This window comes from Primulina eburnea, chromosome 3, assembly GCF_022965805.1.
Source record: "Primulina eburnea isolate SZY01 chromosome 3, ASM2296580v1, whole genome shotgun sequence".
Taxonomy (NCBI): Eukaryota; Viridiplantae; Streptophyta; class Magnoliopsida; order Lamiales; family Gesneriaceae; genus Primulina; species Primulina eburnea.
Genome location: NC_133103.1, coordinates 265,372 through 291,723, shown reverse-complemented (window position 1 = coordinate 291,723; position 26,352 = coordinate 265,372). Strand labels below are relative to the sequence as shown.

General features: G+C 34.1%; 4 protein-coding genes across 6 annotated transcripts; 3 read left to right on the top strand and 1 right to left on the bottom strand.

Annotated features, from left to right (window-relative positions):
• Positions 1-4,418: 4,418 nt before the first annotated feature.
• LOC140824995 (uncharacterized) lies at positions 4,419-11,455 on the top strand. Its single transcript, XM_073186451.1, has 13 exons — positions 4,419-4,672; positions 5,821-5,995; positions 6,262-6,345; positions 6,825-7,066; positions 7,182-7,425; positions 8,110-8,189; positions 8,542-8,626; positions 9,309-9,440; positions 9,509-9,622; positions 10,075-10,122; positions 10,321-10,405; positions 10,786-10,836; positions 10,922-11,455. The coding sequence occupies exons 1-13, from the start codon at positions 4,527-4,529 to the stop codon at positions 10,990-10,992; spliced, it is 1,557 nt and encodes a 518-aa protein (XP_073042552.1). The 5' UTR covers positions 4,419-4,526; the 3' UTR covers positions 10,993-11,455.
• A 2,189-nt stretch (positions 11,456-13,644) lies between these two features.
• On the top strand, positions 13,645-15,328 carry LOC140824994 (uncharacterized). Its single transcript, XM_073186450.1, has one exon. The coding sequence runs from the start codon at positions 14,192-14,194 to the stop codon at positions 15,161-15,163; it is 972 nt and encodes a 323-aa protein (XP_073042551.1). The 5' UTR covers positions 13,645-14,191; the 3' UTR covers positions 15,164-15,328.
• Positions 15,329-15,784: 456 nt separating this feature from the next.
• Positions 15,785-20,365, bottom strand: LOC140824993 (uncharacterized). 3 transcript variants are annotated; one of them, XM_073186448.1, is made up of 10 exons: positions 19,904-20,365; positions 19,706-19,820; positions 19,430-19,596; positions 19,166-19,257; positions 18,828-18,977; positions 17,682-18,733; positions 17,464-17,572; positions 17,091-17,350; positions 16,829-17,011; positions 15,785-16,751 (listed from the first exon to the last, which is right to left on the bottom strand). In XM_073186448.1, exons 1-6 carry the CDS (start codon positions 20,223-20,225, stop codon positions 18,593-18,595), a joined length of 987 nt encoding a protein of 328 aa, XP_073042549.1. In that variant the 5' UTR covers positions 20,226-20,365; the 3' UTR covers positions 15,785-16,751; positions 16,829-17,011; positions 17,091-17,350; positions 17,464-17,572; positions 17,682-18,592. The 3 variants fall into 3 exon arrangements, with proteins under 3 accessions (XP_073042549.1, XP_073042548.1, XP_073042547.1); XM_073186447.1 differs by having other exon boundaries at positions 15,789-16,751; positions 17,464-18,733; XM_073186446.1 differs by lacking the exons at positions 18,828-18,977; positions 19,166-19,257; positions 19,430-19,596; positions 19,706-19,820; positions 19,904-20,365 and having other exon boundaries at positions 15,813-16,751; positions 17,464-18,571.
• A 1,862-nt stretch (positions 20,366-22,227) lies between these two features.
• LOC140827948 (protein BIG GRAIN 1-like A) lies at positions 22,228-23,845 on the top strand. The gene has a single exon (XM_073190912.1). The coding sequence runs from the start codon at positions 22,355-22,357 to the stop codon at positions 23,582-23,584; it is 1,230 nt and encodes a 409-aa protein (XP_073047013.1). The 5' UTR covers positions 22,228-22,354; the 3' UTR covers positions 23,585-23,845.
• The last annotated feature ends 2,507 nt before the right edge of the window (positions 23,846-26,352 follow it).

The window sequence follows — 26,352 nt, the reverse complement described above, 5'->3', positions numbered from 1 at the left end:
TGCTCATATATTAATGTTTTATTGTATAATTATGATATGTCTTAAATTTTCAATAAATTACACATGTATTGTCAGTAATTGTTTTTATTGCATATTTTTTTAAGTTCAAATATGGAAACTGCTACGAACAACGCTAAACAAGGAACTAATCTCATGGAAGTTTGCACACCTGATAGTTGTACAACGCACACTATTCTCTGACATAAAAGATATTTTTTGGAACTAAAACCAACAAAAACAATGGTGAATACAATAGCAGGTCATGTAGACTTGATTAAAAATGGTGGTAAAGTACATTTTTTGTTACCTAATAGTACAAAATTTCTGATAAATGATGCTTTGTATTCACTACAATCGAAAAGAAATTTGTTGAGTTTTAATGACATATATTCTCATGGGTATGATATTCAGACAATAAATGAACGGAATGAGAAATATATGTGTCTTACAATATATAAATCAGGAAAGAAATGTTTAATTGAAAAAATATCAATGCTCCCTACTGGATTGCATTATACACATGCAAGTTAAATTGAATCAAATATGGTAGTTGATGAATCTTCAATAATAATCAATTGACATGATTGATTAAAACATCTTGGTTCAACAATGATGCGAAGAATTATAGAAAATACACGTGGTCATCCACTGAAAAACCAGAAGATCTTTCAAAATAATAAGTTTCAATGCAAAACATGTTTAATTGGAAAACTTATTATAAGACCATCACATCTAAAATCCAAATTGAATCACATATGTTTCTTGAACGTATTCATGGTGATATTTGTGGGTCAATTCATCCATCATATGGATCATTTAGATATTTTATAGTATTGATCGATGCCTCCAGCAGATGGTCACTTGTATGTTTATTATCAACTCGAAATGTGGCATTTGCAAGATTACTTGTTCAAATAATAAAATCGCGAAATCAAATTCCCGATCATACAATCAATAAAATTAGACTTGTTAATACTGGTGAATTGACTTCCCAGACTTTCAATGATTATTATATGTCAGTGAGAATCACTGTTGAGCATCTTGTTTCTATTGTATATACACAAAATGAATTAAGTGATTCATTGATTAAACGTCTATAACTAATTGATAGACCAACGATTTAAAAAATATAACTCGTTGTTTCTATATGGGGACACGAAATTTTACATGTTGCTGCATTAATTCCCATCAGACCAAGTACATATCATAAATACTCCTCATTGCAGCTTGTCTTTGGTAAAGAACCAGAAATTTCTCAAAAGAGAATTCTTGGATGTATGACATACGTGCCTATTGCACCGCCTCAACGAACAAAAATATGACCTCAAAGAAAGATCGGAATTTATGTTGGTTATGATAGCCCGTCAATAATTCCATATATTGAACATCAGACATGCGACATGTTTACAACACGTTTTGTGGATTGTCATTTTAATGAGGAAATCGTCCCAATATAAGGGGGAGAAAATAAACATATCGAATAGGAAATTCCATGGTATACATCATCATTGTACATCTGGATCCAATAACTAAACAATGTAAAAATGATGTACAAAAAATTATGGCCTTGCAAAGAATAACAAATCAAATTCAGATGCATTTGCAGACACAAAAGAGGTAACTAAATCATATATACATGATGTAAATATCCCTGCTCGAATTGAAATTCCAAAAAAAATAAATTGAAGGCACTCATGATGTCATTAAACGCTTACAACATAGAAGACTAATCGGTTCCAAGGATAAAAATCCTCGAAAAAGAAAAAACATTTAGGAACACTGATGATCACAAAATAGAAAATAATATTCCGACAAAAATGCATGATGATAAAAATGTTCTGTTACAACCACAAACTGATGAGAATATTGAAATCTATCAGTTATATTCATACTGGAAAAATATGGAAACGAAAGATATAAAAGAAATTGATGAGATATTTTCTTACAACAATGTGACATTTGACATCATAAATGATAACGAAGATCATGAACCAAAATCTTTTGGTGAATGTAAAAATCGACAAGACTGGATAAAATGGAAAGACGTCATCCGGGTGAATTGGATTCGTTAAATAAACGTAACGTTTTTGGACCTATAGTCCTTACACCTGAAGGTGTAAACCTGTTGGGTACAAATGATTTTTTATTCGAAAGCGAAACGAGAAAAATTAAATAGTAAAATATAAAGATCGACTTGTTACACAAAGTTTTTCTCAAAGGCCTGAAATTAATTATCTAGAAACATATTCTTCTGTTATTGATGCAATTATGTTTCTGTATTTGATTAGTTTGGCGGTATCTGAAAATTTCAAAATGCCTCTTAAATCCCTGAATAATTTAAGATTTCTGAAGCACACAGTTCAAAACCTAGAGAATGTTATTCGGTAAAATTGCAAAGATCATTATATGAGTTAAAGCAATCCAGTTGAATGTGGTATAATCGGCTAAGTGAACACTTAATGAAACGGGATATGTAAACAATTCAATATGCCCTTGTTTTTTCATTAAGAAAACAACTTCTAGATGCATAATTATTACTATATATGTTGATGATTTAAACATCATTGGAACAAATAAGGGAATTCAAGAAGTTGTGTTGTACTTGAAGGAAGAATTTGTAAAAACAAAGCATTGTCTGGGCTTACAAATTGAACAAAAAAATGTGTAATATTTTTTCACCAGTTAAATTATACAGAAAATGTCCTTAAACGTTTTAATATGGATACATCAAATCATTTAAGTACTCCAATGGTTGTTAGATAATTAAACATAGAAAAAGATCCATTCTGTCAATGTGAAGATGATGAAGTTATTCTTAGTCCAGAAATACTATATCTAAGTGCTATTGGTGCTCTTATGTATCTTGCAAATTGTAAAAGACCTGATATATCTTTCGCTGTAAATTTATTGTCAAGATTTAGCTCATATTCAACAAAGAGACACTGGAATGAAATTAAGCATATATTTTGTTATTTACGAGGAACGACAGATTTAAGACTTTTGTATTCAAAAGATATCAATCAAAACATAATTGGTTATACTGATGCTAGGTATTTATCTGATCTACACAAGGCACGTTCCCAAACCGAATATGTATTTACTCGTAGACCCACTGCATTTTCTTGGCGTTTACATAAACAAAGACTCGTAACAACTTCATCAAATCGCGTCGAGATTATTGCACTACATGAAGCAAGCCGTGAATGTGTGTGGTTAAAATCAATGACCAAACATATCCAAATTTCATGCGGATTATCATTCGACAGAAGCCTGTGACACTATTTGAATATAACAATGCATGTGTTACTCAAATGAAAGAATGATACATAAAAAACGATAGAACTAAACATATTTACCCTAAGTTCTTCGCATTCACCCAAGAGCTTAAGAAGAATAAATATATTAATATTCGTCACATTCAGTCAAATGAAAACTCATAAGATCTCTTCACAAAGGCACTTCCTACGACAATATTCAGAAATCATATCTATAATATTGGGATACGCAATCTACGAAAGTTGTGAAGAATTGTTCGTGTTAATATGAGGGGAAGTTTACGTGACTACATTCTTTTTTTCTTACTATGGTTTTTATCCAAATGAGTTTTTCCTAGTAAGGTTTTTAACGAGACATTATAAAAATACGTAACGAAGACAATCATTGCATCATGATCATCATCACAAGAGAGAGTGTTGAAAATAAGATATTGAGTGTTAAAAATAAGAGTTGTAAATTAGTGTGTGATTATGTATTTATTTTTGAGTTATTTCCAAAGAAATTATATAAATATGTTTCTCAATTTGTAAAAAAAAAACACAATTGAGTGGATAATTTTTTTTATAAAAGTGTGTAGTTTAATATATTTTGTGAGTTTGAGATTTTTATTTTTTACCATAAATTTTTACTTTTAACATATATATATATATATATATATATATATATATATATATATATATATATATATATATATATATATATATATATATATATATATATATACTCTTAACATTAAATTATATTTAGATCGATATATTTCAAATATATTTTTGTAGCCTTAGACTGTGTTTTATGTTAAATTGGATTAATTTCAAGTGCATTAAATAATAAAAATATTTAAAATTTATTTTAATTAATATTTAAATAAATAAAACGTGAAATTAAAATTACATTCATTATTTTATTATTAATAAATAGTTATAATCGAAATTCATAAGATTGCAAATTAATCCAACCCAACACAACATAAACTTAGGTGTGAAAGTATATAAAAAATCTGGACATAATTTTTATTTGTTTAATTAAATATATATCTATATATATTTTTAAAAATAAAATGAAATAAGGGAGTTGTTGAAGTACAATGAAACGACACCGTGCGGGGCTGTTACCCTTTTTGCTCGTTGTTCCAGTGCACAGCCACTTGAGCAAAGACAGCGCACAGCACACTACACTATATATACATACATACATACATACATACATACATATGTGTGTGTGTGGGACAATTGTAGCAGAGGATACGAAGAATGGAGGAGGAAGAGAACAGTAGCAGAGGATACGAAGAAGAGATTCTAGGTTCAAGCTTGACTATGGAAAAAGTCGCTGCTGCCAAACAGTTTATCGAGAATCACTACAAGAATCAGATGAAAAGCATACAGGAACGAAAAGAAAGGTACACTTTTGAGATGCTTTTTGTGTTAAGTGACAGCTTTTAGACTTGAAAAATGCGGTGAGTTTGGTGCTAAGTTTACAAGATCTATTTCTTGTTTTGATCCTTCCCTTTTATTGGGTGTCAGTCTGAGCTTCACGCTTTTTGGAGTCAGTCAAGATTATTTTCGCGTCAAGTTGAATTTTGTGGTCAAGTAATTCCTTATGGTCAATATTCCTAGCAATTTATCCAAGCATTGTAACTGAATTAGCTGAAACTATAATTGTCATTAAGATGATGGGATCTACGATACATATTTAACTCAATAAACCATCGTTTATTTATTATTTATTTTTTGTGGTAAAATCAACGTAGTGGTGAGGTATCAGTTCTACAAGGCAGTTCAAGATGCTCAGTTTACTAGTTGAAAATTCGTTGGGTCATCACCAGAGATTGTTTGCCTTCTGTGCTTTATCGACTGAAAATAAGAGAGTTCAGGAACCAATATGAGAGCTTTTGAGGATTGGGTGAGCAACACGTAAGCCATGGTTTCTGATTATATTATACAACATAATGTCACAGGCTGCTAACTATGATGCAGAATGTTTAAATTTCCATAATTCATGTAGCCTCTCTAATTTATTTGAAGTCAGATGCCTTCTATTGGGGGAAGAATCAAGGAAATGTAGAAAAGCATCGGCATGATGACTTTTAGGATCTAAATGTGGCAGGGAATTCAGGTGGCTGAATACTACACCATCATACCCGGTTGACTCCGTCATATAACATGCTATTATATATGTTTGTCTATTAGAATATGGTTTTTCTCTTACAAATCTGTTAAAAAAATTTAGGTTCACTGAGTGATGTACTGATGCAACCATAATACTTTATACGGGATGAAGACTTATTATTTCAGCACGTAGATATATGAGAAATCACAGTTTTTTCCTTGGTTGATCCTTGTTTCAATGTTTACTTTGTCGAATGTATTGGTCTAGGGTTGATTTCTTAGAAACCTTCTGGAAAAGGTGCTTTATGAAACAGTCTTAACTATGGAAAGTTTTATCTCTTTGACTTCATGCTGATGAAATTGAATCGAACAGTTGCTTATTTGGTTTTTCCTTCAGCTAAATCTTGACCTTTTGTGTTCTTTACTTTTTTTGCTTCAGACGTTGGGTATTAGAAAGAAAGTTAGCTTCTTCGGACGTCCCCAAAGAAGAACAAGTGAACCAGTTAAAGGATTTAGAACGAAAGGAAACTGAATTTATGCGATTGAGGAGGAACAAAATATGTGTGGAAGATTTTGATCATCTAACTATCATTGGACGTGGAGCATTTGGCGAGGTTCGTGATTTGCACACTTTTTTCTCTTCAAAGATAATATCTAACGGTTTTCCATCACATGAATGTTCATGTAATTTTTGTTTTGATATTTCAACAAATAATAAATTCTTCTTGCCTATTTATTATGGAGATATGTCTTTTAGTTGACACGATAACTTCTAAACTCTGTTGGGCTGCTCAACATCGTTAATTTGTTAAGTCTAATGGATTAGTGTTAACACATTTTATCTAGATTTCTTTGCCGATGATTAAATTCAAAGCCACAGGTACGCTTATGCCGAGAGAAAAAATCTGGCAATATTTATGCAATGAAGAAGTTGAAGAAATCTGAAATGCTGTTGAGAGGACAGGTGAGTAAATCATTAAACAGATCAAACTTCTCTTACCATTATCTTATATTGCTGCTTTTATCTTAGCTGGATCCTTAAAATCATTTTTAAATCCAATTCGAGAAGTTGGCTTGAAGCCAAAAAGATGTCGCTTCACTTTTTATATTCTATTTATATTTCTTAGCCATTGTTTGGGTGAAAAATTATGCTATTATCATATTGACAACCCACAGAATTGATCTCGTTGTTTTGGCTCTTGACGTCGAAGATACACCCAGTAATTGTTTACTTTCATTCTTATTTGTTTTAATTGATGTGAACAAATTTATGCGTCCTTTTTGGTCTGATCGTACATGTTTTTTGGTTCTTTACGGTTACAAAGCTCATTATTTAATCTCTCGAGGTTTCAATGCTTAAGCATGTTCGAGATTTTTAGACATTATTTCGCAGAGCTAGTTCATCAGCAGCTCGTCATTTCACACAAATTCTCTGCTGCACAGGTGGAACACGTTAGAGCAGAGAGAAACCTTTTGGCTGAAGTGGCCTGCCACTGCATTGTCAAACTGTACTACTCTTTTCAAGATGCCGAGTATTTATATCTTATCATGGAATATCTCCCTGGTGGCGACATGATGACTTTACTCATGAGGGAAGACACACTTTCTGAAAATGTGGCTAAATTTTACATTGCTCAGAGTGTCCTGGCCATTGAGGCCATTCATAAGCATAACTATATTCACAGGTTGTTATGATCTAAAATCTTACATGTCCGTTCCTTCTATACCAAATTTTTTAGTTTGTTCAAGTCCTATAGGAGCATCCGTCCTGCTGACTCTATCCTTTTAATTTTTCTTTAGGGATATTAAACCTGATAACCTTCTTCTAGATAAGAACGGTCACATGAAGCTCTCAGACTTTGGTCTTTGCAAGCCACTTGATTGTAGAACTTTATCTACTGTGAATGAAGATGAGGTCATGGGTGATGAAGATATTAGGGAACCAATGGATATTGATAGCCGCTTTCCTGATGCTGCCAATGGTAGTAATTGGAGAAGCCCCAGTGAACAACTTCATCACTGGCAGATGAATAGGAGAAAGTTGGTAAGAAATTATAAAATGAGTTCAGAGGTTTTATGAAGTAATTGAATGAGAGACTCTTACTCCAAAGAAGGCTCTTCTATGTTTATTAGTGTTTGTGTCTGGACCACTCTGATAATTTGATTTGTTGGGCTGTAGTTCCTTTATTCATCATACTATCTATTTGGTTTAGTCATATGATGGAATTAATATGCGTGCGGCCGTGCTATATTTTGGCCGATACAGAAGCTGATGGCATTCCGGTTGCTTTGATGCTTGTTTCACTTGAGTGTTGGTTGATGTCATTCTATGGGTGGAGGCAATTTACTGTGGGGCGAGTTTCTAAGTTCTCCTGGACCATGTTCTTTAACCAATCTCTCTCTTGAAAATTACTCGGTACAAATTATTTCACACAGATAAGTAATGTCATACCCACTATTGACTTAAACTCCCAGAGATACCAACAGTTACCAGGCCCTTCAAATCATTTAACATTGAACATATTCTTTGGTGAGTTTGTTGTTGATCCTGCCTTGGAATTCTCATTAGTTTCTTCTAGTATCTAGGTATGCAATGCAACACTCCATACTTTTCTCTAGGTTAGAAAAGGCACCATGTCTCTGTTGCTCACTTGTACCCAACTGGTAACTTATAATATGTGCTTTACTGTCCTCGTTATTTTATCATATATGTTTTGTTTTCTTCTAGGCGTTTTCAACTGTGGGTACACCAGACTATATTGCTCCTGAGGTGCTGTTGAAGAAGGGATATGGAGTGGAGTGTGACTGGTAAATTCAAGTCTCCATTCCTTCCTTGTTTATAGTTACACTTTCGTCATTCTTGTGGCGACTCACTCTACGTGCTTACAACTCCCATTTGCTTGGATCATTAGTCAAACTATGTTTGGATTCTTTCCCTAGATTTTAGATGATATGCTGTTGCATGAGTATTTTTCAGCCAGTCTACACATATTGCAACGTGCATTAAACTCTTTGATGCTTAAGATCAAGTCTTGGAATATGTTCACTCTAGAATCCAGATCTGTATTATTCTCATCAATGCATCAATTGGATTGATTGATGTGGAAGAAAATGAAATTTGCTTGTAACTTGACATGCTAATCACCACATTTGGATGCAGGTGGTCACTTGGTGCAATTATGTATGAAATGCTTGTTGGTTACCCTCCTTTTTATTCTGATGACCCAATGACGACTTGCAGGAAGGTGCATATATTAATTAAATATATTCTCTGGTTTATTTCCAGATTTTTATATCTACTTCTCATACCAAACTAATCTAGTAAATATTGCCAGTGGATATATATCACATGCGAGCACTTGGCTTTCAGATTTCTTGGGTATAATTTAACCCATAAATAGACAACAATGTCTTAGTTATGAGGTGCATCAGCCAGTTCTATAGAATTTTGTGTTGGAGTGACATAGATCCTGTACTGGAAAATTGCGTTGGAGCTTTCTTGTTAGCTTGATTGGCACTTGTCATGATAATGGACCGCATTACACTGCTGTGAAAATTAGAAATAACTTTCAATCGGGGGCAAACGCCTACGAAGGTGGCTCACTTTTTCTAAGTAATGGGGAAGAGGATCGAAACATGCCCCTGGTCTAATTCTACAGGATCCTCATTACGATGAGCCATTTGTTATTTGTTTACTGCAGCTCTTAGAAAAGATGCAAAGTAGTCATCATGTATTCCTGTGTAAACTGAAGATAACTGTTGAGTTGTATTAACTTATTGAGCATTTGCCAGTCTGATCAACAATCTTCTGTTGATAGCTGCTTGTGTCCATAAGTTTAATGTATGAAAATGCATGCAAGGTATTGTACAAAAATTGAGGCTTACTTTTGAATCTATTGTCTCTCATAGTTCACTAATGGCTTACAGATTGTTCATTGGAGAAATCACCTGAAATTTCCGGAAGATACCAAATTAAGTCCTGAGGCAAAAGATCTCATTTGTTGTTTACTCTGTGATGTGGAACATAGGCTTGGAACTGGGGGAGTAGCCCAGATAAAGGTATTTTTTGCACAAAATTAGCTTTCGGTATACATTCTCTCTCACACAACACCAATTAATTTGTGCAGGCACACCCTTGGTTCACAGATATTGAATGGGATAAACTCTATGAAATGGAAGCGGCATTTAAGCCAGAGGTTAATGGAGAATTGGACACCCAGAATTTTATGAAGTTTGATGAAGTATGCTAATTTTTTTTTTCACGCGTTAAGTCGCGGGTCAGGAAAAAATATGTAGATTTGCGGTAGTGTTATTGTTAATGTGCTAGTTTATGTTCCTTTGCTTCTTGCTAGCATGGCAGCTATGACTTTCTTATTTTGTGGCATTGGAGTGTACTAAGTATTGTTTGCTTGGTAGCAACTTGCACCCATCCCTTGAGCACCTGTGAATTTTTAGTGCCTGTAATCGAGTCTTTGAGGACATTTTTTCTGCTTCACTCTATGGCATTAAATCTTTTATCCTAGTGTCTTTGCTTGGTAGCAACTTGCACCCATCCCCTGAGCACCCGTGAATTTTTAGCGCCTGTAATCGAGTCCTTGAGGACATTTTTTCTGCTTCACGCTTAGGCATTAAATCTTTTATCCTAGCTCTTTGAATATCCTTGTTAATTAAATTGTTTCATTGGTTTGAACAGTTGGATACTCCAACACCAGCAAGATATGGCTCAGGACCCTCACGAAAGGTGTTTCCCTCTTCTTTCATTTTCTTCGATCTGTTATGCTTGTACTTGCAGGATACTCAGCTGTTGTAGATTATGTACTTCATATTGATTATGCAAACTGGATATGTAGCCTCCGATAGCGTAGTTTAGTTATTTTACGTGTAAACATGATTGTGATCTATATAAAAATCCCTCATCCCTTCTTGCTACATCTAACAGACGCATCTTTCTCCAAAGGACTTGAGTTTTGTTGGTTATACCTTCAAAAACTTCGATGCTGTCAAGGAACTGCGTAATTCCTCAGGTCAGGGTTTGCATTACTTCATCAGCACTAATAAATTAAATATTCATATTTGATGGGGCATCTGTTATACCGTTGTTAAGTACAGTAAAATTTGCTGCATGTCTGGAGCTTTCGCCTCTGAATTTTTAATTATGAAGGATTGTAAACCGCCTGAGCTGAATATTGAACTTCTATATTCTTGCTTTGGTGTGATTCTAGAGGCTTCTAACTTCCAGTTTATCTAAAAAGTAGTGCAGTACATCATTATCATGTTGCTTCGATAAAATATGGGGACCCGTATTTTGGAATTCATGTTTCTGCCAAAAGATATAGATTGCTAACGGCAGATAAGAGTACTCCATAACTTTTCCTGCTCTCATTTAAGCTGTGAAATACTGCAGATCATACAAGGAGTATGTCACCAAGTCGGCCATCAATTGGTACAATTTTTGGTGAGGCATTTCTTAGAGACATTCAGTTTCACGACTACACTGTTTTAATTTATAAATCTAATTAAGTACTACCTATATCTTCTAGGTGATTTCAAGGAAAGCCAAGTGAGAAAAGAAACAGCTGAGGAATCTGATACACATCAATGGATGATGTAATGATGTCTCCATGACAACAAACCCCATGATTAAGAAATCGGGGAACTTCACAAACTATGGCGGCGTATGCCTGTATATTTGTAGGGTTCTCGCCCCAAACTTAATGTTTCAGAATGGGAGAATTAGATGACTGCCTCTTGTTCTGCAGAACCATCATCAAGTGTACATACGGTATTAAATGCACGAACTTGTAGGACATGAACATGATTTTATGATTAGATAAAAGTGTGCAATAGGTGTCGAGAGTATAGGGTGTGTGAGACTGGTTCTGGCTGCCCAGGTTGGCATTTGAAATTGCTCTCTCTTGTGGCAATAGTTTCTGGTTCGTACATTTAGTGGAGTTCTAATTATTCATCCTGGAAGATTGAACAGAGAAACTCGGTGGCTATAATTGAAGGTGTCGGATTAATGTTTCTTATTAACATAGCAATGAATTTATGTTTGATCCGGTCCAGTGACACAATTATAGTCTTGTAACAATAACAAATTTCAGTGCTTATTAAATAACTAACGTCGATAAATTTTTACAAATACGCATTTAAACACGTGGGTGTGTCATGGGCGACTTTTAATGGTCGAACTTTCAATTCTTAAACCGTAGAGCAGCACCCCTATCTCACATACACATACAACACTATAATCGGTTCCATAAGATTAAAAATAAGATGTAAATATGCGACAATCAGCTGAAAATAATCTCATTCTCACGTGTAGCAAGTTCCGACAACAGCACCATCAAATCTTTTGTTCAAGTAGTACCACTTTTTAGTAGGCTCAACGCTTCAAGACAGCGATAGGCTGATAAATTATCAGCCGAAACTGCCTTTTCATTTGTTCCACTGTTTCGAGTTCGTCTAGGAAGTCTCAGAACCATTAGAAGTGAAAAAGGAAATACAAATATTGACAAACTCGAGCAGTTTAAAGCAATAGAAAATGGACTCATTCAGATGTAACCCAGACTCTCAACTCAAATCAAACCCACTAGAAATCTACAAACCAAACCAAAAGTCGTATCTGACATCGATCTGATATTGGGTTTATTGAAATGAACAACCCATGCCTCAAAGTTCAACCCCTGCCCGGTAAAAATCCAGACAAGAAAATCAAAGATCTCGCTCCTCGTAGCCGAATTTCATGTCACTCATCGAGTTCTTTTCTCTCCTCCCCAGATACAGGTGCCTAGTTATATTGCTCGAGGGCAATGCTTGATTCAAACTAGCAGCAGACGATTTACACAATGATTGGAACAATTACAACCACAGAATAAGGTTCAACCAAAAATGCAGAGTCCGCTTGAAATTGGTTTTAAAAATAAAGTCAGTCAAGTCCTAGCAGAACCTCATAAAATATAGGACGAACATATCCTAAAGCTAGGGGCTTGCAAGTTTTGTAAAATTAGCAGCATGTTTCATATAACCAATGGTTTATATAAAACAACCATTAAAGGTGTGGAAAAATATTAACTACCACAAAGTAACAGAAAATATATCCCATGTAGTCTCGACAAATTACAAGAATAGGAAGCTGGAAGTCGTTAAAAAGTTCAGTTGAGTAAAATAAACTCACTCTTCACAGATGCAAAACAAATACAGAAGGTTTCCTCCTTTAGCTCTCCGTGAGCAAAATCAGCAGCATGCTATGCACTGGCAATGAGAATCACAAAAGTGAACGCAAGATTTAGATAGATAGACATATTTATCGATCAGATATCGTAAAGATAAAATGAATGTCATAATTAGATAAAATCGTTAAATATTATTAAAATAATACTCTAACAACTGCCTCGTCATCCAGTCGATCTTGCATGAACTCCAAGTGCAAGTCTTCCTGCGGGCAAATTTGTATTGTATCAACTTTGTATTGTAAATGGACGAAGGAATTAGTTGTTTTGCACGGGTCAGTACTGGAGCTAGCTACCTACTCTAATTGGTACGTAAGCTTCGTATTTCGACTTTGTGCACACTCTCCTTTCCAATATAAGGCCATGTAGATCCTCTCTATCAAACCAAAAATCTGTTGCTTTTACTCCAATTTTCTAGCCAAATAATGCATATCTCAAATTAATGGATTGAAAACCATGTCCATGTAAACAAATAATTTAGTAATCTAGCTAGAATTTCAAATCTATACTTTGATACCAAATCTTCATAAAAAAATTATAATCAACAATTATTTCTATTTGTCCTATTTTACCACTTAACTCTATTCGATATAAAAATCATAATCAACAAATTCATTCCCAAATTTTTTTCATTCTATACTCGATTATAGTGTCGAGTAACATGAATGTACGCATCGATTCGTTATCATGCCATTTTTTTCTTTTTCCGGACCCTAAAATTTATGACAAGTCAATAATTTCAGGAGGAGGTCTCTTGTGAGATGGTTTCACGAATCTTTATATGTGAGACGAGTCAATCATTTCAATATTCACAATAAAATATAACACTCTTAGAATAAAAACATAATAATTTTTCATGAATGACTCAAATAAAATATTCGTTTCACAAAATACGATCCATGAGATCGTGCCATACTATTTTCGTTTAATTTCAGATAGGCCGGACAAAGAATAGTATATATCGAAATATTAACCGACACGTGTCCATCTCCTTCTAATCCGAATAACCCTCGCCCAAAATCCATTTAGGATTAATACCCCCTTAAGCACTAACGACGTTGCTCCAACCCTTCTCTCTTTTCAGCTACATGTCAAGAAATCTCCCCTGTTTTTTTTGAATCAGAACTTCTAGTTCTAATCCAGATGATCAGCTGGGAATTTCTGGTGACGAAATGCTGGATCTTTTTTGTGCTTACTCACTTTCGCTCCCTTATCTGTTTGCGTAAGCGCAAAAAATAGCTTGTTTTTCAATATGTTACGGAGTTGGTTCTAGTGTGTTTTAAGCTCGACCCATTTCAATCTTCTATAAAATACGAGTAGGGCTCGTTTTGTTTAATGTTTTTGCGAGTTTCTAGATTGTTTTTCGCGTTTTTTATTCGTGTAAATAAATAGATAAATCTGGGTTTTTTTTATGCTAGAAGCTAAGATATAGTTTTTCTATTTTTGGGGAAATTTTGAGTGTGTTTGAGTGAAGAAGTTGTTCTTATAAAGAAACTAAAAGTGGCGAAGGTGAGTTTAAGTGCTGCGGAGGATGATTCTGCATCGGAAATCCATCTTCCTGCTGATATAGATTGGGAGATGCTTGATAAATCCAAGTTTTTCTTCCTTGGGGCTGCTCTATTTTCGGGTGTTTCAGGCACTCTTTATCCTGTCGTTATGTTGAAAACGCTGCAGCAAGTGATGTTGAATGAGATATCTTGTTTCAAAATGGCGGGTTCCATCATGAGGAGCGAGGGGTTCAGGGGATTTTATCGGGGTTTTGGGACTTCCATAATGGGAACTATCCCTGCGCGAGCGCTGTATATGGGTGCGCTTGAAGTGACTAAGAGTAATGTTGGGTACATAGCAAGTGGTCAACTAGGATTTTCTGAGGCCGGGGCCTCGGCTATTGCTAATGCTGCTGCTGGCCTAACAGCTGCAATGGCTGCACAATTAGTTTGGACACCGGTTGATGTTGTGAGCCAGAGACTGATGGTTCAAGGAGGTGGTTGTAACACCAGCCCCTGCATGGCGGGCTTGAAAAAATACAGCGGTGGGATCGATGCGTTTAGTAAGATCGTTCATATGGATGGAGCAAGGGGGTTATATAGGGGATTTGGGATATCTATATTGACTTATGCACCCTCCAATGCAGCATGGTGGGCTTCTTACTCTATAGCACATAGGATGATTTGGGGTGGTGTCAGTTGTTATTTCTGTAAGAAAGACGAGAATGGCAATGGTGGCAGTGGTTATAGGCCGGATGGAAAAACTGTACTGGCAGTTCAGGGCCTGAGTGCTGCAATGGCAAGTGGAGTATCGGCGTTGGTGACAATGCCACTCGATACAATCAAGACTCGGCTGCAGGTTTTGGATAGCGAAGAAAGCGTGCGTGGTAGGTCACCAACAATTTTACAAACCGTGAAGAACTTAGTGAGGGAAGGTGGATTAGGTGCCTGTTACAGAGGGTTGGGACCTAGATGGGCATCTATGTCAATGTCTGCCATGACCATGATCACGACCTATGAGTTTCTTAAGAGGCTTTCAACCAAAACTCAAGACTTTGCTTAGTGTGTGAGTGCAGTGAAGCTTTGTGAAGAGGACGAGGAAGAAAGGGGTAAAGAAATGTTTTGTGTATTTTCGACCCCTGGGTTTAGGCAGTTTTAACTTTGCTGCCTCATAGTATGTCGAATGTAAATTCTGTATAAAATGTAGAAATGCATGGTGATTTCTTTATGCCTCTTATTATCGCACATTCTGCTATAATCAGGATTTATAATAAATTTGTTCTCATGTTTAAGAAATTTTAGGTTTTCAAACTCATAGGGTTTGAGACGTTGATTATCAAGAATATCTTTCAAGAATATCTTTGAAGTCCATGCTGTAACTGTTATTACATTATTAAGTGGGATTTAGGGCGTCACACTGATTGTTTCAGTGCTGTCGAACATAGATTTTCTAAAATAACCACATTCTTGATTTCGGCTTATGTCCGAGTCTTTTTACGTTTGTATACGATACACATACAAATGTGAAACTGAAGTTTGATCGGATGACAAATAAGACTTGTAGAATAATTCTTGAAGCCTCGAAATTTTGAAGGAGATGGGGGAATTAATTGTATAATTTTGATTGGTTTACAATGAAAACCCCAAAAATAATCTGAATTTCTTATTTAAAACATAATATTGAAGATACAAGTATGAGAAATTAAAAGATAAACAGTTGATTTTTGGTTTGATATTCATGTGCTAATACGCAGATATTCGAGTGTCGTTATTGTGAGGGGCCACCGGATTATTGGCCATATTTGAGTTGATTGCAGCGTCACATGCGTGCGACTCGGGGAGTAAAACCTCCCTGCAATAAACAACCCGTCCTACAAGGAAGAGTGCTTTATATTGTCCATGCCTGAATCAGTACCACTTTTCTTTATTTTTTCTCTTTCTTTCATAAATCCATTATTGTGATGTCTTTGAGCCGTATGTGTCACAAAAGGGGGAAGATTCTTCTGAACTTAGAAGTTCATGCTCTATGCCTGCGTCGATCTTCAAATCTTGATTTAGAAAAACGAAATCCATTATCTATTGATTTGAGAAACACGGTATTAACTTAGTACAGAGTGGACGGTCAGATATTGTTTTTTCACGCAAATGAGGAAAATAGTGCAGCCAAGAAATCTGATGCTAATGAATCATACTGCCAAGAAGTTGAAGTAATTATGAGACCAGACACAGGCCAATGTTTGTTTCACATCCCTTGGAGTCCTCTCAATTTATCCAAAGAACTTGTTTATTCCACATAAAAATAAAAAATGTAGCCAAACGTCACGAATGTTTCAAAGTTTCAGGCGGTGCTAGTTAGGAGGCCGAAGAGTTGCAGCACCAAGTTCCCTTGGGGTCTGATTAGGCCATGACATAAGATGAAGCTGAATGGTTTCGGTGTTTTCCATTGCCAAAACTATTGTTTGCTTGATTTCGGCATTGTCACAACAGTGTATATAGCCCTCCAAATCAACTGTTGAAGGCATCAAACTCTTCCCTTGTAGCCTTGAAATCACGAGCAAGTGATTTGTTCTGTTTGCTTGTTCGAGTAAGTGTTGTATGCCTGCTCGTTCCGCTGCTGTCCCATTTGTTACAGAGGAAAGGCAGATGAATCCCTGTTATACAGACATTTTGTAAATCACATTCAAATGATAAAGAACATTTCATTTCACGAGGTTCTAGACGAATCAACCTCCTCGGTTCGTTTCATGTCCATTCCGAATCGGGTTTCTCCAGGTTCTGGGATTAGTACAAGTGAAACCTCTGACACACCAGGGAGAAACCAGAGTCGGATACCTTGCAATATGTTTACTGTGGTATTGATGATTTGTTGTCTCCCGTGAGTCAACTCCTTGCCTTTCACCGGTTTGTTCTCCTTTAAAAAGGAGTTTTAATCAAACATGGAGTCGATAGGATATATTGATTTGCAGTGGATAAAGAAGAACGAAACATACAGAAGTGATGATTTGTTCGGTTTGGATGTTCAGGAAAACTAGAGGGATCCCGGAAGACACCGCAGCAGAAAACCAGGCCATAGCCCTGACCGTGGGGGCTTCGATTCCGCATTCGTGTCTCAGCGGTGTAAAGAGAATCGAGCTAACGACAGTACACCTTCGATCAGGCAGATATATTCCCACCTTCGATTTCCAGTCGTATCTCATCCCCTTCCGTTGAAATCCCTTAAAGTCCAAATTCACCACTCTTCTGCTCATCTCTATGGGATCAATATATAACAGTTCCGTCAATATTGATCAAAATATTGTGTTATTTGTAAAAATCTGAACTCATACAAACAATCAAAGAGAAAAAAAAACAGAGAGAATCTACCTTGGAGTTGAAAACATTTTTCGTAAGTCATGTCTGCAAGAACCGCGATATGTCTTTCATCAGAAGCTGCTCTGACGGTAAACTTCTTCTGAAGCTTCATATCTCGATCCTGCACAACACATGCCTGTAGTTTCAACGTGCTTCCCCCCCGTCTCACCTTTAACCACACGTATTCGCCCCCTCGGTTTATTTTACCAAGAACAGAGTTAAATTCTGACCTTATTTTTGCTGATATGAATGATTCATCAGCACAATCTTCTGCTACCCCTTCGATAATGTCACCAGGCAATGGCATGGTTTCATCCCATTCTTCTACTGACTCTTGCTTCACTTGTTTTACACAGACCACTGTCTGCAGAGGCCCCATATTCTCTTTTGTTCAGGAAAAATAGGATCGTTCCTATGTTCAGGCTGATCGGTTTCTTATGTTTGAGGTGCTTCGGCAATTACTAGGGAGGGATTTTTTAGTTCTCAACGATTGGATAATTGCAAAGATCTTCTTTTAACCGTGTCTGCGTGTGATACTATGTTTTATCTCTGTCTGTTTCCTAAGTTGTTGTCACTAAATACTAGGTTTACAATGCGAGGCAATATATTATTAAAACCAACTTGACGTGGACATAACATAAAACTGCTATTCACTGCTTCCTATTTGGTAAATGTATATATGTTTCTACATCCAATCGAACTCTAAGCCATTAACTTTTGTCAAAATCGGAAAAGTTGACCCAAATCTCTGCTTCCAAAAATCAAAATAACAGGGCAGACGACCAACAATTTTATTTCTGAATCACGGGTTTGCTTGATATGTTCCGTAAAGAAGACGTCGATGTTGCAGATATTTTGACTCCATCGAATTAAGATCATATCCCTGAGACTTTCCTTAACGTAGTTTCCCGGAAAGTGAGAGTAAACATGCTTTGATTCACTAAATATTCATCACATCCCTCTAAAAATTGATGGGAGGTTAGTAAAAAAAAAAAGTCTGATAAACTAAACGGTCTCTCCCTGAAAAAAAGGTAAAAAAAACTCTAATCTCATCTCTCTTCTATGTTACTAAAAAATTGCTTAATAATATTTATCGGGGGAAAAATATCAGGTCAACACATTGACCATGCCCAAAAAACTTTCAGCCCACATTTTCTCCACATATGTCGGCAAGACTTTGTTCAAGCTCGTGTATCTGTGTCAAAACCCGTGCCCTTTCGCATGCATTATTCGAATTCAAACTCCTTTTCTTCTCCGATATCTGCCTCTTGATACTCTTTATCTGCAACATTTTCCCAAAAAAGAAACTATTCTGAAAAAAGCTGGACATTTAACATACGAACTGTACAGTGAATAAGATGCAATGAAGGATGCACCTTCCTGTGAGGCCACCTTAGCAAGCCTTCTTTACGGCATATATTCTTTAGTGCAGTCGGGCATATATTCATTTCCTTAGACGCAGCACTAATCGGAAGATGGAAATACCCTGTCAAGTCTCGAAGTTTCATCTTTCCCGTCTTTTCCCTCTGCTCTACACATTATCATCACAAGCATGGGCAAAAGAAAATTAAAAGGGTAAATTGTGACAAAACGAATAAAATATCAGGTCATGGAATTGGACAGGTGAAAAGAATAAGAGAGCAGATGAAATTATAGTCGAGGTTTCAATTTCAAAGCCGAAAGATGCGTTCTTTCGTGGAAATTTTCTTCTAACCTGTGAAGCAATGTAGCTCTTAGTTAGTTTTGCTCCATTTCCCTCATCCACTGGTTGGTCCAAACCATCTTCTTGGTTTGGATGCGCATTCCCTGCAACAAAAGCAAAGATTCTAATGTTAATAAATCGTCTCAGGAACAATATGTCTCTCAGGTTTCAGCCTCGGCCTACATAAATAATACTTCAAATTCCACACAGCTGTATGTTTGAGAAAAAAAATGGTCTTGAGTATCAGAAATAAAATGGGTATTTGTTGTTTGAAACCTCGAACAATGTCAACATTTTGACCGCCAATTCCATCAAGTCCAATGCACAATGCGTCGTAAAAGTTAGACAGTGGATCTAGCAACAAAATATAGCCCTCTTTTTTTCGGTCCTCGCAGTACTGAACTAAGAAATGTTTGACATTGCTGATGCTTTCATGGCAGAAACTGAGAATGCAACAGAAAATAAAACCAAACCGTAAAAAGAAAGATTCATTATTGGGGATAAAGGGACCGGGTTTCATGATTATTATTTATTCAGATCTCAAAACTTTACTCAAACATGTGGTACTCATGATTTTGAGAAGATACATCAATATCATATCTCTCCTGAATTGCATGGCTGATGATTCCTAATCTTCCATGAATCTCGAGTTTCAATGTCCGAGTACCTGCATGCAGAAACAAGGAGATACAGAAAGTCTTATCTTCTATTAAGCAGAAGGCAATATTAATGAAATCACAATTTATTAACCATTGGTATGGAAAAATTCACGAAGTGTTTGGCAACAAGTGCAAGTGTATGGAGATGGAGGGAGTGGCCAAATGGAAAGCTGCATTGGATTCTGATTAAAATCATTACAATGAATCCCATCTCGATCGTTGTTATTTTCCTGAAAATTAAACATTCTTCCCGTCGTCCCAGAAAATGGAACGGCATTGTCAATATGGACCGTATCAAAGAGACGATCATCATAGTTTTCATCAAACACGAGCAAATGCTCTGCACTCGAGATGGCGTCGTAAGTGGTTTCATTAATATTGTAGGGAAAAATAGGGGATTGGTCTGCCGCCATTTGTTGTGAGTTAATTATCCGGGACGCCTGGAGTGAACCAAGCACCGGTGTGGAGATTTGGCGTTTGGGAAAAACGATCGAAGACTTGGAATGGAGAACAGTTAACAGCCTTTGAGAAAAAGAATAACCGTCAAACCAACTGTAAAAATATTATAAACGGAATATCATAAAGATCATAGTCTAAAAATCGATTTTTTATATGAGTGGGATTTTATTTAATCTTTATATAAAACTAGTAATTTTTTTAAAAATAAATCCAAAAAATGAAAAAAATAAAAATAAAAATGGCAATGCATGCATATGGATGGATACGAGTGATGACCGCGTGGGACCTCGATGTACTACTGCTAAAGATCAGTATATCAGCTTCCATGTCAATTCCGATCCCAAGTGTGACTAAGGTAAGGCAGGCCAATGGGTGTGGTCCTGGACTGCAATTAATTAAGACAATTCACCAGTATGGAGTTAACAATTGGCATTCACATTCCAACACTCTGTCCCCCTTTTGTCTTTATTTTTTTCCCTGTTTGGTTTGCATGTGTGTGTGTGTGTGTGATTCGATTAAGATTGAATATTGAGTTTAGGTATATTGTATAAATTATTAGTGTTGTTTAAAAACATAACGAAGAAGATGTTGAAACTCATAATAATATATATTAATTAACATCATGTAGCAGAGTCATTCAAGAGTAACCGAGCATGTATGGCAGTTCACGTCTATTTTTTTTTTTTTTTTGTTTTTGACTTCCCAGGGGAATATAAATGCTCAAACCGTTAGGAATATGTATGTGTGATTTTTATAGCCAAGGGAAGATGCATGGGAATCTTCAACATTCAACGAAACCCCGTTGGACAGACAAGAATTCTGCACGGAAAGTGATACATCTTAGGAAATTAGCCTTTATGTCTGAAATTGAATTAATAATCCAAAACTAAGACACGTGATCTTGAGTTCTTGACTAGGCTCATGGGGGCAGAACCATAATTAAGTTCGACCCATTATTATTATTATTATTATTATTATTATTATTATTATTTTTGGAGATTGAAGTAAAAGGCTTTCCAATGTATCTGTCAGGTACATTCTTGCATTTCAAGTTTAAATTTATGGGATCTTCGATTTTATTTACGGCCCCCTCAATAAAATCAGTTTAAACTTTGAATTGCGAAACTGCCAAACGCCTCGTTTCGTTTATAAAATTAAATCATTTAATACAATCTTTCTTTGCTTCCAAAAATACTTATTCTTTTGCTATATTTTTATTATGACCATTATTAGTTAATTAAAATTCAATCTTTATTCTTAATTACGTGTTTGTCAAATCACATTATAATAATTTAATGATGTTTGTCAATTTTTTATTTTTTCTTTTTTTTTAAAAAAAAAAACTACTTCCTCTCAGGATGCAAGTCTTAAATTTCATGGGAGAAACTAAAAAAATTGCAGATGAATTACTTATTTTAGTACTCGTCCTTTACTTTTATGATACTCTTTTATTTTATTCATAATTTTACAATACATAATAACTTTTTTCCAAACTACGATCGGTGTGTTTAGGTCGTATATATCTATCTATCTTCCCTCATTTTTTTAACGAAAAGGATTTTTATGCTTTAGAAAGCATGAAACTCTTCTTGATGCCACTCCTCTATTTCAGTGGCTATCTACTTACCTAAAAAAAAGCTTATAAATTCGTTTTTTTTTTTGGAATTGGGTAATTAGATAGATTTTCAAATGCTGTGTATTTATTGTCACATACAGATTAGTAGGATATCAATGTATGAGAAAGTAAATACTTTTGTAATATTGGCTTGAAAATGATAAAATGTAGTCTTCTTAAAATTCAAATTTTGAATTGGTCAAAAAAATCATTTAAAGACTTTATATTTCTAGATAAGTAATGGATTTGCATCCCAAATTTACGATAAAACTCATTTAATTACGTTTGACCATTATAGGAGTTAGGCTTGTTAGCCGCATGCAGACCTGTGCTCAACTCCTTTATAAATACACTCTGCCTATTCCTTTCCCTTCATCCATTTTAATCACAAAATCTTCTTACCCCCTTTCGGTTGATTTTCAGGAACCCTTTCACTTGATATCAACAATCCCCATCCAGAGTCATACAATGTACACCCGAGAAAAATCAAGAAAAAATCACCACAACGAGCCATCTTTTTCCTCCACCCTTCTTGATGAAATCTACCGATCCATTGATAAAAATGCTGATAATACAGAGGATTCGAAGTTCTTTTTTTACAGAGATAATAATAAATTGGTGAAAGGTCGTGTGAATTTCAGGGGGGGTGGTAATTATAGCAGCAGCCACCGTGTAGAAGATGAGAAGATGGCTGGTTTCAGAAGGCCTGGTTTGGTTGATAAATGGATGCTAAAAGAAGCAAATGAAAATCTTTTGGCAAGAAGGGATTCATTAGTCGCAGAATCTGAAAACAAGTCATTTCAAGACAAAGATTTGTCGTATTTCAGTTCAATTTCGAGTTCTTCAGACAGTTCTGGTGCACTTTCCTCTTCATCAGACTCTGAGTTCTTCATTTCCTCGACCAAGTCGAGAGTTTCTTGTTTTTCATCGGTCGAGAAGCCAAAACACGTCCGAATCGTAGGGAAAAACAAAGAAGATGAAGAGTTGGATGATTACAAAATGGGGGATGACGATTTGTTTAAATCCAAGTCAAGAGCTCTGAAGATTTACGCCAGTTTGAGAAAAGTGAAGCAGCCCATTTCGCCTGGCGGGAAGCTAACAAGTTTTATCAACTCCCTTTTCAATCATGCTAACGAAAAGAAGTTGAGAAATTTCGATTCGAACAGAAGGATTCAAGTTCAAGATTTGAAATCCATGGAAACATCATCAAATTGTTCTTCGGCTCGGTCGTGTTTGAGTATGAAAAGGGAGAAAATTATGAGGAATGGTATTCAAAGAACGGTCAGATTTGATCCCGTGAGCGTCATTTTTAATGAAGGATCGAGACCTTGTGGATCTAAGAGCATAATCGGTGAAGAATCCAAAGGATGTGGAAGGCATTCATCGGCACCAAATCAATTGGATGACTTGAAACTGAGGCTAAGAGTCAAGAATATGAAAGTTGAAGAAGGGGATACTCAAAATGATAAGAAGACCGATGCTTTTAGACAAAATTCGAAGACCGATGCTTTCAGACAAGATTCGCACTCGAAAGTGGAAGAAGATGACGAGGATGATGCAATGAGTGATTCGAGTTCGGACTTGTTCGAGCTCGATCACTTGTTGTTTGGACACAATAGATTTTGCGAAGACCTTCCCATGTACGAAACGACTCATTTTGGTACAAATCGTGCTATTGGGAGTGGTTTGATTACATAATAATTAAATATTTTGTCGAGTAGCTTCTCTATCTTTTTGTTAAGTTACCCAAGTTTCTTTTTGTATAATTTGCTCTTTTTCCCACAAACAATAATACACTTTAAATTGGTTGTGTCTGCCAGATCGATGTTTAGTTAATGATCCATGTGTTGGTTCCTGTATCAAAAATTCGTTTGAATATGGTTTGGTCATCCGAGAGGGACAGATTAGAAGAAGAGAAAATGGGCATCCCCATGGGAATAGGGAAAAGTTGGTGATCGAGTTTGTAATTTTTCAGTGTTTTTTATTAAATTAATTAATAAACCAATGGAATCGTAATTTCATTTGTAAACTGTGTCATTGTCTACTTTTTCTTGTGTCGTGTCAAATTCTTCACGTGGATAAGTTGGTATTTGAGACCAGTCTTCTGCCACATTTATCATTTGGATTTAATAGTTTTTTTTTTATAAAAAAAATCAATATCGTAATGTTTTGGGACCATTTTATGGGGGCCTACTGTTTTCTATAAAATTGTAATGTTAATTTTTTTCCCTTATAAATATTATCTATATATATATATATATATAAAAACGGAGTTGTCTGCTATTTTTAGTAATTTTCAGTCTAAATAGACATTCTAAAAAAAAAATTATCGCATAATGTGATAAAATATATTATAATAAATGTTTAAATATATTTATTTCAATATTAAAATTGTATATTAATATATGTGTGTATAATAACTTGAAAATTGAATCTTTTTCTAGAATTTACAAACAAAATTAAATTAGATTTCAAATCCAAAAATTTAATTTCATTCTAGGAATTATAAACCAAATTCAAAATGTTATTCAATTTTTAAATTCGAATTTTGGAAATTTGAATCATGCTTCAAAATTTGTGCTCCGAAATCAATTTATTAATTTAACTTTAATTTTTTTAATCTACAAATATATATATATATATATATATATATATATATATATATATATATATATATATATATATATATATATATATAAATTTCCATGATATCACAACACACCAAAACCAGAATCCAAAAAATTTGCCAAAAAAATACAAAGATCTATTGAAACATAAACTGCAATAAAATTTTTGCGTTGATTATATCAATCAATTTAATTTGTGATATGATTTGTGTTACTATGATATATTTAATTTTAATTACAAACTGTATAAATAAATTTTAACAAATGATTGCAATGTTCAGCAGCACTTATATATATATATATATATATATATATATATATATATATATATATATATATATATATAAGTGCTGCTGAACATTGCAATCATTTGTTAAAATTTATTTATATTTTTGATATTTTAAGTAATTTTCTTGCCTAAATTACTTACTAAAAAAATATAATATTTAATTATTTTATTTAATTTCTCTAAAAATAAAATTGGTTGAGTGTTAAAAGTTATCACTACAATAATGTTTTCTAATGGACATTGAGTGTCAAACACGTGTCATGTCACAAAATTGTTTCTGAATGTGGATTTAGACGAAACTGCAGAATTTTTAAAAAATTATTTCTCATTAACTTTACTGAATGTGATTTAAAAATATTTTTTTAATAAAATGTTAAAAAATAATAATATATATCTTCTCGGAAATTAAAGAATTAAATATTTATTAAGGTTGGTAGTCGACATCAATATACTAAACACGATGAGCATCATGTCATTGTTTTATGCTAACACAAGCTAAAATCTTGATATATAATAGTGATTATTAGCTAAAAAAATTAATTGACATGTGTTTTATTTAAGAAAGATTTTTAAAATTAGCGAAAAAATAATTTTATTTTTTATAATTATATATATATTTTTAATTTAAATATTTATTCATTTTCACTAATTTTTAATAATATCATCACGTGCATCGCACGGATTAAATGCCAGTATATATAAAAGCAGAGTTTTTGTCAAAAATAGTAATTTCCCGCCAAAATATCATTTCTAAAAAAGGAAATATATATTATACATATTGAAATATGTGTACTGCAATAAATGACCATTTCAATTATTGTCTGCATTGATTATATCAATTCATTTAATTCAATTTGAATTTAATTAATTTTTATATTAATTCAAATTTAATTTATGTATTATATGTTTTTATTTTTATTTAAATTGAAACTAATCTCTATTGAAAACATAAACTACGTTAAAAATTTTGCATTGATTATATCAATCAATTAAATTTGTGATATGATTTTGTGTTACTATGATATATTTAATTTTTATTACAAACTGTATAAATAAATTTCAAATACAAATGATTGCAATGTTCAGCATCACTCATATATATGTGTGTATGTACTGCAATAAATGATGACTTCAATTATTGTTTGCATTGATTATATCAATTCATTTAATTCAATTTTGAATTTAAGTAATTTTTATATTAATTCAAATGTAATTTATATATTATATGTTTTTTTTACTCAAACTAAAACTAAAACTCTATTGAAAACATAAACTATATTAAAAAAATTTCATTGATTATATCAATCAGTTCAATTAAAAATATATAAATAAATTTAAAATACAAATGATTGCAATGTTCAGTATCACTCATTAGGCAAATCATTCAATTTTTTTTTCTATTTTAAGTAACTTCCTACCCAAATTACTTACTAAAAAAGAAATACAATATTTAATTAGTTTATTTAATTTTTCTAAAAATAAAATTGGTTGAGTGTTAAATGTTATCACTAAAGTTTTCCAATGAACATTAATTTACCATTTAATAATCA